Here is a 17812-nt window from a genome sequence, read left to right as displayed (position 1 = left end):
GATCACATGAGCATGAAAGAAAATGTTACCCTCAACACACGTTCCACAGGTCATCTAGGACATGGGTGGTAGGAAAATCCAGGTTGGTTTGCTGGGATGTTTCTACATCTCTTGCTGGCAACAGATTTGAGACAGTTACTCACCGAGGAATCCATATCAGGGTATTTTCTTCCTTTACTCTTTCCTAGGCATTTAGTCTTTCCTCCATCTAGCAGCTGGCACCAAAATCCTTTTGCTTCATCAAATCTGAAAAGGACACTTGTCTTTAAAAGATATGGCCATGTGCCCAATTAGTAGCAGCAGAAATAAAGTAACTCTATAGGTATTTCCCGTTTCAATGCTTTACGAATTGGGTTTGGGTTTTATTTATTCATTTGCAGTATGGGTACCTTTTTTTTTTTAAGCACTTGACTACTTTGACAAGAAATCCATTAAAACCATGACTGTTTCAGCTTTATGCAAATTTCAGGGGTGTCACAATATCTGTCTGTTAAACTTGGGGCAGGGGGGAATAATAGACAATGTTTTAGTGCATTAAATTCTTTTAAATCTCCTCGTTTTATTTGAGGTGCACTAGAGAATCCCCTGACTGTTTAAAGAGTCTGCGTTTCTTTTCTTGCTAAAACACAGGTATAAGGCAAAGCTAGGAACCGTGTCTGGGCCTCGTCTGTCCTGTCCCCTCAACTGGCCAAGGGTGAGCTTGAGGTTTGAGCAAGTACCTCTACCAAACTCTGAGGCAAGCTGACCAATACCATTTCTTTTCTGACTCTGGCTGAAGGCTACCAGCCAGTACCGCTACTGTAAACAGCCCGTTTACCATCACCACAGGTGCTTCGGCAAGTAAGGCTTTCCAATAATTTGCCCTCCCGTGGCAAGCCATGTGCCACCACCTTGGAAAACAAATACAGGAGGAGACCTGAAGTGGTTCTCCTCTCCTTACTGTTCAAGGAAAGGGCAACTGCCGTATGCCTACACACACGCCCCACTCGCTACTCTCAGCTAGCACAGGCTGTGATAGCAGAGAAGATGTGAAAACTCAGGTTTCAGCTGCAAAGAACAATACTTGGGCTCTCCAGTGGGCTTGCAGAGCTTCCACTGAAGACATAACAGCCACAGTTCACCTTCAGCTAGCGCTTAATGTATTCAGATTAATTGCACTTGCAGTGGGGGCAAGATCACAGTAATGGCTGAGTAACATCCTTCAACTTAGTATCAGTGAGGTAGCGGTGCCCTGGCTAACACCTCCTCAGACAGCTCTGGCCACCTGTCAAGCCCATGTTTTCGGTAATAATGGCTCTTTACCTCAGAACTGTGTGATGCATCCCTAATTCTCCATCTAGCTGGAGATAGAAGCAGCTTGTCACACATTTTTGATTGCACCTCCTCTACTTTCTGTCAGATATAGGTGTAACACAAAGCATAAGGAGCCTTTTCTGAAACCACAAAGACCAAATGGAAAACATCATAATTCCTGCTGTGAGCAACTTCATGCTTCTCCACAACAGTGCCAAAAAACCCCACCCCTTCCCCTAGCATTCCTGGAAAGACTTAAGCTATGATTCTAGTCTCCACGGAGCATCTCATGCTATCTGAACCTAATTTTAGGGTTAGGCAATACCTCCGAAACCTCGGTGGGTTTTGTAGCCAGAGATGAGAAGTATTCTTCCAATCAAGTGTTTATTAGTATCACGCTTGGTTACAAAAGTGTCCTCCCCAAAACGATTTCCCTACCTGAGGGCCTGGGTGTAGTTGAAGAGCGGTGTAACTCCCAAGAACTTCTGGATGTTGTCCATTACAGAGGCAGGGTTGTGTCTCAGCTCCTGGCCATCCACGATGAGAAGCTGAAAAGACAGCAGCCACCTCAGTCTCCGCCAGCTGGTGCTGAGCGACACCCCTCAGCCTCCTGGCTCTCAAACTGCCCCTGGCCTTTGTGCGTGAGTAAAGGCTGCCAAAGCCTGTTTGTTCTAGAGCAACGTGGTGGTGGGATATGGCCCATTTGTCACCACAGACAGAGAAGTTATGATAGGGGCCATAAATACCATAAAACTGTAGATTATGACAGGCTTTGCTTAATAAACTTGCCTTTGGCCAAACCCCCTGTAACTGCGCATTAAGGCCCAGCAGTAGCACGATTTACAGATTGTCTCTGGAAACCTCGCGTTCTTTGCAGCTGTCGGCAGCCACTGTGCTAAGTATTCTTCTGTAACCTACGATTATTCTCCTGTTACGTGTATGATAAACAATAATGAACAACATCTGTGCTAATAAATTACCTATTCCAAAGAACAGAATAGAAAAACAGTCACGTGAACTGAGGTCTGGGGAAGGTAGGAGACCCTGACCCGCAGTAAGTACAAGGGTGGTGTGTCTGACTCCATCGTTCCTTGCAGCAGTAACCTCCAGGAATAGTAAGGCAATGAGATACAAGCCCAAGAATGTTTTCCCATGTCTCTTTTAGTCTTGGCAGATCTATCATGTACAGTTTAGACTGCTGCTTTGGCAGAGAATGAGAGATTAAATGGGCATTTTAAGACTCTGCTGGATTACAGACCGTCTGAGGATAACCCCAGCAGCAGAAAGGAACTTGAAAAAACATTTCCTGACTCACAATGTATTAAGACAGTTTATAAATTTCTCGGGAATTCAGAGACAGTAATGGTCTATACTGTTGAGTTTTTGCAAATGTATACACAAAACACAGAATCCTGACATCCCTGCAGTGAAATTTCCCTTCAGCAGACAGCTAAAGGCTTCACAACACGGGACCTAACAAGTGGCGGAGAGTCTCCCTCTAAAGCAGTGAAATCGCAGCGAGCAGCTGAACTCCTGCTGGGCCCAAAGAGGGTCCCTGGGCTGCAGGCTGCCAAGATGAAAGGAAGGGAGTGCGAACACTGCTGTTCATGCTGAACTTCTCAATAGTGCGGAGGCCTCTGGGAGACCACGGTATTCTCCTGTGCTCATTTACTTTTACAAATACAATAAAATGCAAAATTGGAGTATTCAAGCCCGATTTTCTTATCAGCATAACAGGAGGAAGCAAGTGGTGGCTCTTGTTCCAAAAGACAAGACAGAAGGTGAAATGAAAAGGGCGGGGGACAAAGAGGAGGAGGAGGAGCAGGTGCACAGTTTGTTCTCCTCTCCTCTCCACTAAACCTACAAGGGACCCCATGAGAGCCTCTACTGCCAAACCTCCTACCTGCCCAGAGGGGTAGTACGTGAGCCAGCGCTCGAGGTGAGTTGAATACCAGCCAGGGAGCAGGCATCGGCTCTGCAGGTTGCGCAGTTCCTGAGGGGCCTGGGATTTTGCAGAGATCACTTGGTAGAAGGTGTAATTGAGTGCCACAGGGTCATTGTGAGCACGCTGGTGCTGAAAAACATAAGCTGAATTTAGGGGCAGGAACACAAAAGTCCACCTTGCACATCTCTGCGGAGACTTCACTGAGCCTTTGTATATAACCCTGTCCACGCTGAGGCAGCCTGCATCATCTCCCCCGGCCTCCCTACAGAAATGGATCCGTGGCGTTTTGCCCCAGGCTTCCCGCCTCATCCCACTGGAATATCGCTCTGGCCCTCACCCACAGAGCAGCACAGGAGAGTTACCTGGTACCAGGAATAGGCTCGGTCAGCAGGGTTGATCAGAACTGTAATGATTTTGGCTCGAGGGAGCAGGGCTGCACCACGTTTTGGTACCACCTCTGTGTCAAAGTAATTAGCGCTCTTCTCAAACATGAAGTCTGTGCTGGCATTGGAGGGTATGGGAAAGAATTCCATGTACCTGCCGAGCAGACGGGATGCTGGTGAGCAGCATGGCTCCAACAAAGAAATGGCACACAACAAAATAACGGCCTTGCTGCCCTTCCACAGACACAGTTCACAGAACAACGGCACCTCCCCAGTAATGCAATGAATGGGCAAACGGGTGCGGAGCTGGCAGCGGCACGACTTGGGAAGGGGTGGCGGAGCACAACATTGAGAGTTGGAGATGGTAAAAGGGTAAGAAAGGATTTTGCTGAGAGTGTCCCCCAAGTCCTTGGGTGGTGGAAGGAAAAGGCTGAGGACAGGGTACTAGTTGCAAGCTCTAGCAGAAAAGAGGTTTTGTCTAAGAGCAAGGCCAGAATCATCCGCCTGCCCTGCTCCTGACCACTTCTTTAAACCCGTCCAAATCATTTGTCTCTCTGTACCTCAGCCCATAGCTGAGATGCAGGGTCAAGAGCTCTGCTCTGCCTCACAGGAGCTTGTCAAGTTAGTAATGTGGGAACTGTAAGACATTTGAGTAATGGCAGGGTAGAGGGTAATGGGGGGACAGGGCGCTGTAAAGCACTGCAAGACTGGTCTCTGCTGGTATTTAAGCCGTACAACAAACTCAGATTCCATGCTAAACACGAAGATTCTCCTCTTGCATGTGATGCTACACTCAAACCAAGTTAGATGACTTTTCCAGGGGATGCAAATAAAAGCCTGCGCTTTCTAGGCCTATCTGTCTAGCGCTAGTGCAACTCCTCTGTAGTGCCTGACTCATGAGCTTCGCTCAAGTACCAACCACCTCCCAGTATCTTTTCAATGGTACTCTAAATGATCAGAGAAGTCAGACAACATTTCCCGCAGCTCTCGGGCAATAAAATCCCATGGCAGAATGCCTTACTGCCACAGTCACCCCTCAGAGCCACGCATGAGGGGGTGCAGTGCCTCGGTCGACCCAAAGTTCATGCTTCAAGCAAGAAACATCTTTAAATTTTCTCTGCCTGGAAGCGTAGCGGCATAATAGTGCCATAGTGACAGCAGAATTTCCCTGTCACGTGGAAACACTGTATCATAATTGCATACTTTTGCAGGTAAAAATCAGGATATTATGATGTGGACACTGGAACCAGTTTAAAGAGCCCAGAACAATAGTAGGGAGGTTGTCCCTCTGCACTATGCGTCTTAACTCGGAAACCATGAACTTTTCAATGAGCACACCCTGTCTGTTTCGCATGTCAAAGGAAAAGAAACCTCATGACAGCGGTGCATTCAACAAAGATTCTGAATTCTTAAAGTTAAATCATGCCTATGAGTCTCCTGGTGAACAGTCACTGAGGTCAGACAATACCTGTCCTGCTCCTGGGACGAAGCAGTTGGGTGAGCAGGAAAACAGAGAACACGCATCGAGCAATATCAGTGGAAACAGCTGTTCAGAACGGGAGAAGCTACTAGGGTGGCTGAGGTGGACATACAGAGCCTCAGGAGAAGACAACATGGGCATACCTTATCACAGAACAACACGCGTCAGGATTCTTACCAATCGATTCCTTTATGATAGTTGGGTCCATTAAAAAACTGGATCTCCTCGAAGGTGGATGGACTTGGGAAGTTACTGGTGACAGCTGGATGCATGGTCAAGAAGAAGTGCACAGCTGTTGTGCCTGCAACAGGAACCAGTTAAGGGGACCTGGGTCACACATAATGCTTGGCTGAATGAAAGGCTTTACTGCAAAAACCAGTCCCCAGATGGGCTCACTCCTCTCATGCACGGCTAACCCACTCCTTAACTCATGCAGGTTACAACAGCAGTGACACCAAGCGCTTTGGGATTGACCTTGACTCAGCAGTTCAATCCCACGTTTCAGCTCATGCAGCTGACTTAAGTCACCTCCCCAGCATGACAGCTATCACCCATGTCGGCTATCCCCATGCCATTTTTTCCCTGGTGGCAAAGCCACCCTGTCATGTGGCAGAACCCATATCTGCCAAACGGGAGGTGGGCTGGGCACTGCAGCACAGTATCTTGTGTCTGGGAAGATGTGCTAGGGACAACATTACTGCCCTTGGATGAGAATTCAGCTAGAGGCGCCTTGGCCTGCCTCTGCTGTAGATGTTTTCCCTTCACCCAGCCAAACCCCGATAATCCAACATGCCAACAGAGCTTCCCAGTGCCCAGGCAGAAGAGAGCAGCTTGGCTGGGACAAGCTTCCTCCCAAGGCCAGGATCGCTGTTTGTTGTGCGTGGTTGGCAGCTGCTGTTTCACTGCACTACAGGGAAAGCCAACGTTTGAAGACCTGGCTTTGGCTGAAGAGATTTTGCTCTCTCTAGAAGGGACTCTTCAGTACAGCGTATACAGCCATGTCACTGCCAACCACAATGCCGCAGCAGTTCGGAGGTGGTGACAGAGGTCAGACAAAAGAGAATCGCTACCTCCCACTGACAGTGACATGGAGCATGCAGCGGGTACACAGATTTGTCGCAATAAAAGCACTAGGGGGCATTCATCGTAACCTTTGCTAAGCGTGTGTGTTAGTCCTCTGACAGCTTATGTTTGTGACACACTAAGGAAGGTCACAGTTGCTCTGAGCTTACGTGGAAAAGCCAAAACACGACTCCGCAGTAGGGCTTTTCCCTGCAAATCAGGACTGAGCCAAGGAAAGTGCCAGGGCGCAAAGCACTGACAGACTTGCCAGATTTAGGTTAGAACAAATCAGAGATTCTCTGAAATGTCCTCTGCAGCCATTTGGCAGCCTGCACAAAGGGCAGCCGTACAGATCTACAACACAGACCTTTCCAGCTCTCCTCTCTGGAGGAATGAGAGGGAAGCTGCAACCTATCTTCAGATAAAGTATTCATGTTACCGGTTTTCTGAGGTCCCACGATGAGGAACTTGGGGAGTCGATCGCATGTTTTCTCTTTGGACCAGATATCCTTGTGCCTCTTATCATCACAGGGATTCTGCAGCACAAGTGATGGGATTAAGCATTACCACAGAAGCTAATGGAAAGGGGAGGAAAAGCTGGAAGGCCAGTCCTCTCGGGAAAATGCTATTAGCACATGAAGAACACTTCACAGCCACACTGCTGCTCTGCCAGGCATCGAGAAGAGTTAAGTAAAAGCACAGGGGAGTGTTTTCAGAAGCTCTTAAGTGACAGGGGAGCCAAAGTCCCTCTGAGAGTGTTAACCACAGGCCCTGCCCTACGTAGCTGTGCTGGGCCACCATGATAGTACAGCTCAGCATCTGTGAACTTCTGGCAGACAGACAACTCCATCACCTTCAGTTAATTTCATCTGCTCATTACCATGCAGAGAGCTGCTGCACTGGGATAAAATGGAATAAGCCTGTTTTTATTTAATGAACATGAATTCTGCAGTGTGAAATTACTTTAAGATTAATCACATTAACATGCCTGTAAGCTCCTCCAGCACCAAACAGGGTTCTTCCTCGCACACTGAACATTTCACAGCAGCTTGCTCTCATATAAGCCCTTTAACAACCCAAATGCCTGCAAGCCTGCCCCCCAGCCACTTACGACAGCCATCCCTGTCGCTAAGCTCACACCATGACTGTGTCCTACTGCTTCTACTCCCCATCCCTTCCACCTTGCAATTTGCCACCTGCAGCCTCAAGCCACGAAGGCTAAACCTAAAAGCTTTACGCATGACCACTCCGCGCTCTGGATCAGCAGTCTCACCACGCTTCAGATGTGGGACATACCTCTTGGAAAACCGCTAGGAGCAGTTAAAGCTGCCTTCTCACCTGCCACAAGGGATTCTTCTCCTGGGGAAAGATTTCAAAGTACTTTTTTGCAAGTTGGACAGGGGGCAGCGTTTGCAGGCGAAGGTTGGTCCAGCACTGCACAAACTTGACCAGGCTCTCAAAAGTGTACAGTCCCAGACGGTCATTCCCATAGTTGGACAGGTGGGTCATGAAGATGCTGATCTGAAAACAGAAAAGGCATGGGATACTGGTAAATCAGGTAACAGTACTGTTTCCTCCTAGCTTGATTCTACTGTCAGCAAGAAGCTGTTCACATCCCAGACTACCCTGGCTGTCCGGGTGATTAAAATATATCTGTCAGTATACAGCACTGCCTTGATAAAAGAAATGTAGCGCTTGCAAGGCAGGAGGAACTCAGGAGGGGAGGGACACAGACCCCTGGGGAACGGTGGGGAGGGTGCCCCTCAGGGAGGGGGGCAGCACGCTGCAGGCTCAGGCACAGCGGCACAATTGACAGTTTTCACAGGCATTGTTTCAAGGCCCACAGCCTGTCAGCTTTCATTCACTTTGGAGTTGACGTCTCAAGTGTAAAGGAACAACTGGCAATTCACACTTTAAAATACAAACAAGCGTTACCTGGGCATCTGAACACGGACTGCAAAGAGACACTGCACTAGTGCATTGTCCTAGGAACAGACATCAGCTGACAAGGTTTTAGCCTGCAAGAGCCTTCAGCACAGGCAGCCCCTGAAAAACGTCCTGCCAAGCCCGAGGGTGTAAACCCTTGGGCAAAGTGGCACTGAGCACCCGTGGGAGCCCCCCCAGCACTGCAGTGCTCAGAAGCCCGTGTGCTGTCTCTGCCTTGCCAAGCCACCTCTTCTCTCAAGCAGATACATTTTCCTCCTGTCTATTTTTCAGTATTTTAACTTTTGGAAAAGAGTGCAAAAGACTGCTGTCAGCTTGACTCTGGTGTGTGGCTTTGACAGGTCCCACGGAATTGGGCATCCCAGTGCCTGTAATACAACAGCACTTTGCCAGACACAAACCACACCACGGCTAGAAGTTATCAAAACAAAAGTAGAACACTAAGGCTAATGGAAGAACGGCTGTGTGGATGATTTAGCACTCCCAAGTTAGTGTCTGTTAGTGCACGGAGGGGAAGAGATGTCAGTCATAGTAGGGGCACCCATTGCTGCATAGTTCAGAGCTTCCTCCTGACGATGCCAGGTAAGGTCAGCAGGCAACAACAGGCTTCCCTGGCAGGGGGCAGGAATGGCTTTCCCACTCACAGTAGGGGAGGAGCAAAAGGGGGAAGCAGGAGACAGATGGTCTTGGGATGAAGACATTTGCTGGCACTCAGGAGGTCTGAATTCAGTTTTCTGCCCGGTGTCACCATGGACTGGTCTCAGTGCAACAAGAGGTACTGATAGAGCTTGAGCCATCCCTGAGACACCGTGAAATGAAATTTAATCCTGTCCATACGGTGCTCACACTCTGGTCTTTGCACAGGCAACAGAAAATGGTGGCAGGACTCTGGGACACATGGAAAGTAAGCAGAGTTAAAGATTTATCACGTTCCTCTGCCTGTGAGTTTTTCACTTCTGGTTTCCTACTGAGCTGACAGAGGCCCTGCCAGACAGGCTCTGGCACCTACACTTCAAAGAGCAGCGTGTGCTCGGTGCTGTTGTGTAAAAAGGATGTGCTAAATACAACACAGAGCAAAGGACAGAAAGATCTTCTGTGTAACTGCAGGGCCACGCCATGGAGCACATAAGGTGGCAAAAGGATGTCTCGTGTATTTTGCCCGTTTCTGTGAGACACCAGGAAGGTGGCATGACAGGAAAGGGTGGCTCATCCCTTAGACTTGTTAGTGAACCATTTAGAGAAAAAAATTGCTGCACGAAGCACCTGGCTCACTGGCATAAACCAAGTACTGCAGCAGGGAGGACGCAGGTCACCACTTAGGGTTCCTTCAAGATTTCCAGAATAAAAAAAGCCTGTACATGACCCCGGGTAGCAACTGTGTCTCAAGACTGACATTTGGTAAAATGGCTCACACAGGTAATGCTGTCACCTGCAAACAGTCCCAACAACTGGATTTAGCAGAAGACAAGGCAAGCCCAACCAACAAGCCATTTCCCCGTACCTCTGAGTGTGCAGTCATGTCCTGTAACACACATGCGCTGTTTAACAAGGCCTGGCAGCTTCTCTGCCTCGTCACAGCTACTGCTGCCAAAACAGCTCCGAGCTCTACTTCTGACATAAGCTACGCTCAAGTCCCATCTCTCCCTCCCTCCCATCCACACCCAGTGACCCCGGGAACTGGCTTGGTAACAACATCTCCCTCCTCTCCCCCTCCCTTCCACTGTCAGCATGCCATGGTTTCCCTTCCTACACACTGAGAAAATATGAGAGGAAAGGTCACAGAGAGCCCAGAATACAGCAAACTGGAGGGTATGAGCATCCTTGCAATATGAAACAAGCAGCTGTGGGCACAGCAGTAAACCTCCTGTGTAGTGTGAGCAAAAGTGTTTGTGAGAAGTGATCATAAAGATGCCCTTTGCTTCTGGGAAATAGCGACTGGGCACATGGCAGCCTGTCTGCTGAACATCAACAGCTATTGTCCTTCTTGACATCAGACCTTGTTCACTAGTCAGAAAATCAAACATCTTCTGTTTGCACTGTGGGGTTAATCACACGCATACAGGCTTGGAGACTCCTGCATGTGTATACCCACTCAAAAGGAGCTGGAAGCACCAAAAAGGACTGAAAGAGCCTGGTCCAAGTCTGCTACGGATCACTGCTGGGGCTGCGGGGCTGGCCAGCTTTCTATCAGGTCCGTGAGATGGCTCTATCAGCGAGGGGAGGAATGCAAGGGCCTGAGTCACTGTGCAAACAGGAGCAATGACGAGGAGCTTAGAGCACAGCACTCCACTGCTGACAGAGAGAGAAATGCTCTACTGTCAAAAGGAAAACAGAAGTGTAAACATCGGAAGCATCTGAAGGCACCTGAAAGATTTTTAAAAGTCACCACAAAGAACCAACAGTAAATCTGGCAAATAAGCTCATCCTGTACCAGAGCACAATCTTCCTAAACTTTTTGGATCACAGATCACTGACAGCTGCTTCGACTGTCACATGCTTATCAGCAAATTTTAATGGGTAGCTCTAGAAACTATGTTTCTACAAATTCCTTGGCACAGCCTCCTAGACCAGCAATGACGTCTGGATTAAAGGCCGGCAACTGCTTTTCCGAGCTCTTAAGTTTCACAGTGGCTATTTCTGCAGGCATTAAGATCTGACAATTGTGAAGTGGGAACAAGGCAGAATTCACCCAGAATATGGGAAGAGCAGAAAAACAATGGTCAGAGAAGAAAACAGTTTCTTTCCATCTGACCGATCACTCTATAGGTAATACAAAGAATAGCCTTCTCCTTACTACGTCTTTTATTAAGCAGGTAGATTTGGTTGTTGTGTGTAAAGATAACAATTGTGTCTCAGGCGATAGGGACAGAAGGCTGGCATCCAGACCTCGTGGATGGAAGGTGGCTTCCAAACCTGGAAGTATGAACCCCTACAGCTTTTTAGCTAGGACTATTGTCGACCCATACCTCCTGCAGATGATACACCAAGCTAGAGCTGGTCACAGCCTAGCAACCTTCAGAAACGCAGGGCCTGTTTGTAAGCTATAGCCTGTTCTGTGTGATGCACTCAGTGCACACTGCGAGGATCTTGTTACGATCAGTTCTACTCCTAGGAGCAGAGAGGCACTAAACACTAGGAAAAGCAAGAGACAAGAAAAACTTAAGCTCATTGAGGAAAAAAACTTGATTTTCTGATTCACCGAGCCTCTACAGCCCCAACCAAAAGTGTCTAAAGCTGCATATTCGACCCTGCAATCAAGATGCAAAAGAAGGAAGGAATCAAAGAAAACATCACGGTGAGCAAAGCCACTGATTGTACACAACAAATCCCACAAACAAGTACTCAATGACTGGGACCAGTACTCCAGGGTTCCCACCTAGAAAGCTAGCGAGAAACAACCTACTTTCTCTCTGCTCTCTACAGATCTGCTTGCGTGGCTTCTTTCCCATACTCAGGCACTGTTGGAAAAGATGTATAAAGAAGTAAGAAAGTAGAAGTTTGGAAGTCATGAGAAAAGGAGAGATTAAATACCATTAAAACTCACGAGTGGCTGCAGAAGTAGACATTCTAACTATCTAAAATAATAACTATCTAACTATAATAACTATCTAAAACTGGCAGGGCAGTGCCCGTTCAGAGAAAGGGAGGACAAGAGGTGCCAAATCAGCTTTAGTGAGAAACAAATTCAGGTGGGGAATTGAGAAAGTTACTGTACAATCAAAATGAGCAGCATGTCTTCCTACTGCAGCCAACAAGCGGGAACGTGAGGGAGTGTGATCTGCGGTTGGAGAGGCCTACAAAGCTTCATCTCTTAATTCTATCCATTCAGGTTTTTTCTAAAAATGACTTATCTTTTTGTGTGTCTCTTGCCACCTTGTACATCTTCCCAGCTTCAATAGGAAGCGAGAACCTCATGTGATTTGCCGTTCAAGGGAAGGGAGTGCAGGGTGTTGAAGTACTACATTAGCTTGGTGGCCTGAGGGAACTGTCAAGTATTGAAAGGGAAAGAGAAACACCTGTGTCAGACCCAGATCTCCCAAAAATGCCTTAGGGTGACAGCTACATCACAAAAAAAGCATGCAGAAATTGTTTCAAGCGTATACATATTGGAAGAAAGGGGAGAACACTCCATAACAAAAGCCCAGAGAAAGCAATTATTCTGAACAAAACTCATCAGTGAGCCAGGGGAGAAGCCAACAGGAAGCAGATGTGCTTGGAAGAGAAGGAGCCAATCTCACTTCTGATTCTGCAGCAGCCGAGGTAACACCCATTCCATATTGGGCCGTGCTCAGCACGTCACCCTGACTAGTTTCTATATGTGAAGTGTTGCATTTGTCAACACTCAATACTGATGCTTCCTTGGCAGTATGTAAAGCGAGGCAGCATTAACTAGCAGGTACTTCCTTGGCCCTCTTTTTCACAGCTTCTTAGCATCACACTGGAGATACCCATACCATGACGGCTGGTTATACTGAATCTCCCATAGGATCTAGTCCATTCTCACATCAGGCACGTAAGCTAAGACACCCATACACTGATTCCCCTTTCAGGTGAGCTTACTGGGTTCAGAAGCACCGTCAGGAAGAGTTCACCACCACGAATGCTCTTGTCCAACTCCTTTGAGCCACCGGGATATTCATTATAGAAGATAGTGTGAGTAAAAAGACCACAGGTCTGTCGAGGCAGAACCTGGCAATATCAGAGAAAAGCAAAGTTAGATAAGAGGCAAACGCAACAGCATCTACACGTGAACGTGTCAAAGCAGCACTCTGTGGATCAATACACAAAGAGTAAGGGACATAAGCGACACAGGTTCAGTGGACTCTTGATATTCCTCCCAAACATATTTACTCATCACAGCGCAACCAAGTCAGTGGGATCTCAATTTAGCCTTGTTATGCTTGGTTTTGCTCTCTGTTCAGTGCTGACCTCTGAATTGTACTAAAAAAGACAAAAACTGGCTTTAGCCAAGTTTTTTCTCTTTGCTTGACCTAATGGTTTTGGAAACACTGGTGGTATTAAGATCAGTGTCTCTGATGCAGGTCCCTTGCTTGCCCAGCTGTGCTCACCATGATTCCGTTATGGATAAACCCACGCCGGTACCCGCGCAGGCCGCAGGTGTGGGTATTCCTCTGTGCTCGTTACTTGGATGCTCCAAACTGATTTCCATGCCTCATAGAGTTGTGTGTGAACAGGATAAACCCCAGAATGATGGGGGGCTACGGCATAGCCCAAGTCTGTGGGAATCCCATGCTCCTGGAAGCAGAATATGAAGATTGATAATTCAATATTTAACTAACATCCTTAATAAGGATCATATTTAGCAATAGACTCCAAGTTGGAGCAACGTGATGAGTAACATGAAAACTCTCCAGTCTGGGAAACCTGAAAGACTGCTTGTACTTCTTGTTTTATGCATCTATAGAACTATAAGGGTGGTTCGGTATCAACAAGGACGTTCAGCATTGGTAACAGCTGCTGTAAGAATGGTTTTGTAGCTTGCAGGTGTGACAAATCAGATTAATTCACAAGCCTCAGGTCATGCTCCTTGGTTACTATAAACTAATCAATGCTGTTAAGTGACACATCTCACTCCCACAATGCCTAGATCTGAGTCACTAGAGGAGGAAAACAAAATTTCCTTAACTAATATAGAAGGAAAGGAAGATGACGACTGGGATCTGTCTTGTCTCTAGCAATTCAAAGAAAAGCAGACACGAAGCAAGAGACTGTTGAGGGTGAAGATATGGGGCCTGGAGCTATACTAAAATGACAGGAAATATCTGTATTTCATGGTTTTTAATTCCGCTGTGTGGTTCTGGTAACAATATGAATGATGACAGCTCTGCCCTGGTGGCATACAATAAACCCAGAGCCCCTAAATGAAGCAACAACCTTCTCCTTCCCACTGCTAGCCTGTTTTACGTTAAATATGCGTAATTGTGTTCTGTGCTTTGTCTCTCTTTGCAAAAGACTACACTGTTATTTAACCAGGAAAAGAAAGAGCCTAAATTGTTTCTATAATGCTGCAACTGTGCTCTGAATTCAATATCATTCCTAATCTGTGTGTGTCATGGGAACACAAAACAGCAGCCTGCTATTCCCAAGGGGATTACCATCAAAAGAACCAAACTAGAGGTGAAGAGGACATTTCTTTTCAGAGAAACATGTACGCTATATTCAGATCTGGGCTGTAAGCTTCAAGCAGACATTGTTCCAGCAATGCAGGATGTTCAAGGCTTCCCCCTCCCCTGCCAAAACCCAGGGAATTTCCCCTGGACTTCCTAGATAAGTAACTTCCTCCAGCATTGCCTGTACAGGCCAGAAGTTAGCACACAGAGCAGTCTACACTACCAACCAGGTGACTTCCTTACAAAACCGCAGTGAATAAGGATAGAAAAGGAAATGCTTTCTCACTGCCAGAGTTTGTAAGTTAATTGGATTTGGATGGCAATGCTACAAGTTCACACCTCAGTAAACAAGAGCCTTGGGATTTGCACCCTGGAACGTAGGGAGCTGCCTGGGGCCACGCAGGTGCCAGGAAGCACTTCCCATTGCACAGGCAGGCATGGAACTGTTTCTTGCCTGAAGACAGCAGGAGCCACACACCAATTTAAACTTTCAGAATTGCCGTTCTTAAATGCAGCTGAGTTACTAGACTAGTATTTGGGCTCAGCAGCGTCCAAACAGCTATTCCAGAAGAAGAGTGTTTAAGTATTAGTACTGTAAAGTAAATAAACTGTGACGCCCCTTACCACAGCAAACTGTTTGTTGAGCTTCATCTGCTCAGCCAGCACAGTGACATTGTGGAAAAGATGAGGCTGCATGTGACTCCACATGTGAGGGAACCACCAGAACTCCTTCCTGTGTTTGAGCAGCATGTCATCCCCTTCATCTTCCTCATCTGTACCTACAGAGAGCAGAAAAGGAAATGGAAAAACAAAAGGCAGAAGAAGGGCTCAATGTTTCAAAGCAGTGGCTAATCCCCTGCAATGCTGAGTCGTTCCAACAGAAAATCACGCTCTCCCTAACGCGTAACACACACACACGAACATGGGGGCCGTACACAGGCACTGGGACAAAAGGGTGCCAAGGGCTTACCTGTGTGGTAGAATTTCCCTGAGAAGCCCAGGTTGAAGGTGAAATTTGGGACTAAAGTTCTCAGCTTATTCTGGGTGCTCAGTAAAGCCTGTTTGAATGAAAGGAAAAAGAAACATTTGTATTCAGTTGCTCTGTAACATTTCCCTGTGCTCTACTGGTGCCCAGTTTGGTCTGAAGAGGGTATCAGAGGGAATGGGGTTTAAAGCATTGTTGCCTGTGGAGTGAAGCAGAGTAGCCAAGTGCTCCACATACAGAGTCTTTACCTGAAGTAGTCCTGCTGTACTAAATGATGCTGCTTTAAAATCACAGTCAGATGATGCTCTCCACTTCAATGTGAAGGGCACAGTGTGTCTGTGCTAACGCAAAGGGACCATAAATCTCACTTCCAAGCAAAAGATCCCTTAGTCTTTCCAGGTTCAACCTCAATGCTCCCTTCCCCTCCCATCCCACGTTGGCTGGGACTTTCCTATTGAACCTCTGCCCTTTCTCTGAGCCTACATGTTAATGAAATGGAGGATGGGGCAGCACATGGTGCACAGCTGAAGGAAGAGAAGTCAACAATATCATGAACAGTAACTAAGTGACCCAAAGGGAAAGGGCTTGTATTTAGAGAGGAAAGGTGGATTTGCAGAACTACCCATGCAAGGAGTCCTGCCACGGCAGGGATGTATCCTTTGTCCTTGTGTCCCTTGAAAGTGCCAAAACGCTTTTGTAGCAGGGAAGTTTCCTGTATTCTGTAAAGAAAACTTGGGGGAGCTGAGATTCACAGTCATGACATCTACAAGTTCTCTCTTTCTCACTTGTGTCTGCTTTAAATGTCCAAAGTAATTCCTATAGCCAAAGGGAAGGAGCCTTGTGCCACAAACCCCAAGGTCCCGCAGCATATGGAGTAAGACAGCAGACAACCTTGACAGAAAAAAAAATCCCAGAGGCTCAGTATGTCACTTACTTGTAAGACAAACTAATTCCAGCCAAATTTCTTCTGCTGGAAAACAATAAAAATAGAGAAGCCCCGAGATGCACGCTCGGCTGCTACCTGCGTGCTTCGGGGAAAGTGTCACTGGTGCAGCTCCCTATGGGAGAAGTTCTCAATCAAATAGGGACCTGGCAGGAGGGCTGTTGGCAGGTGACAGAGATGGTCCTTGCCCAGGCAGTTATTTAGATTTTAATAGCTTTTCTGAGAAAGCAATGGATCAGTGGCTGCACCAAGGTGAAGGTGATGACCTTTCCACAGCAGACTTGGGCTAGATGCAAATACACAAACAACTTGGCACATAAGACTGGGGAAAACATACAGACTTTTCAAACTGTGCAGGGGAGGCGGGCAGATCTTTCTGTATCAGCTGCCCCTCCCCAGAAGAGCACTACAACGCTGCCTTCACATGGCTCACGGTCTGTAGCATCGTTTAGGCATGCTGCTCCCCAGGCGGTGAAAGTGCATTCACAAACGCAGACTCTCATTCAGCGGAGGGACCAGCCTCGACACCTACCTCTTAAGGATATCCTGACAAATCACTGCTGTCACTAACATTTCAAAACAGAGTTGACCAAACACTGATCATCACACTAATTTTAAAATGATGACTTATGTAATTTACTACAATTACCCTTCCACTGCAAATGTATCTTGGAGCAGAGTTGTTGAGCATTTTTATTCCCAAGGCAGGCAGCCCATGACTTCTCACACTCGGCAAGGTGGGAAAACCAGACAAATTATTTCTGCAGCGCTGCAGATGCTCTCCATGCTCTCTCTGAAGGAACCAAGCTTTCAGACTTTCCCCTAGAGACACACTTAATTGCCTGCTCCTCCTCCCCACAGCCACACAAGTGACATCAAATCAGCTTGGGACAAATTTCAAAGATCCCAGCTCCTCCATGGCCACATGCCTACCACATCCTTACCCCAGCCCCCACCACAGAGTAATATTTTGAGAAACGTATGGCACTCGACGTCTCCAGAACCCATCACAAACACAGACAGTGCTTTTAAAAGGTGACATGCAAGCAGCACTGATGGCTCCTTTGCTGCGCAAGATCCAGAATAGGCAATGGGAGGTCAAGTTCCCCATAGAGAGACCCCATGAGACAGAGGGACTCATCCCATATATCAGAGAGCACAGACTAAGAGCTGTGCATGTCTCTACAGAGAAGCACCTGTCTGCCCAGCTGGATGACAATACCATAGCAAATTTGGGACCAGCAGCTTGAATACATCACCCAGTAACTTAGAAAGGAAAGTGCCACTTTCTTTTCTTGTCTCCAGACTTGTCCCAAGCCTCACCACTTCTTCCCTGCTGCCCTGAAAGGCACATCCAGCTCCTCAAGCTTGGGTAGGAAGGTGGAGAGGAAAGACAGCAGCTAAGAGGCTTAGCATTCCTCTGCACAGAGGGAGATTTAAAGCCTGTCTGGGGTTACCATGACGACACATCTGTCTGATGATAAATCCCAAAAGGCCCTGCTCCAGCAGGCAGCAACCGTTTGTGTCCGGGGAAGGACCGGAGAGGAACTGTGGGGGCCCCAGAAATTCTGAGACTATGGAGCCCTATGGAGTCCTGCTTTCTTGGCACGTTTATTGCTAATTGTGTGCCACCCCTCTGCTGATGC

At 47.4% G+C, this 17812-nt stretch overlaps 1 protein-coding gene across 1 annotated transcript in view; it reads right to left on the bottom strand.

Annotated features, from left to right (window-relative positions):
* NDST2 (N-deacetylase and N-sulfotransferase 2) overlaps positions 1 to 17812 on the bottom strand; it is a 128408-nt gene that overhangs the window by 8231 nt on the left and 102365 nt on the right. The window contains 12 exon segments of the mRNA XM_054206225.1: positions 144 to 246; positions 1732 to 1841; positions 3197 to 3367; positions 3601 to 3775; positions 5279 to 5402; positions 6603 to 6699; positions 7502 to 7684; positions 12668 to 12796; positions 13177 to 13209; positions 13211 to 13363; positions 14863 to 15017; positions 15209 to 15296. Of these exon segments, the coding sequence (XP_054062200.1) occupies positions 144 to 246; positions 1732 to 1841; positions 3197 to 3367; positions 3601 to 3775; positions 5279 to 5402; positions 6603 to 6699; positions 7502 to 7684; positions 12668 to 12796; positions 13177 to 13209; positions 13211 to 13363; positions 14863 to 15017; positions 15209 to 15296 (1521 nt within the window).

Source organism: Rissa tridactyla, chromosome 6 (genome assembly GCF_028500815.1).
Source record: "Rissa tridactyla isolate bRisTri1 chromosome 6, bRisTri1.patW.cur.20221130, whole genome shotgun sequence".
NCBI classification, from domain to species: domain Eukaryota; kingdom Metazoa; phylum Chordata; class Aves; order Charadriiformes; family Laridae; genus Rissa; species Rissa tridactyla.
Note: the sequence above shows the minus strand (reverse complement) of the source record. Positions and strands in the feature narration are given on the sequence as shown.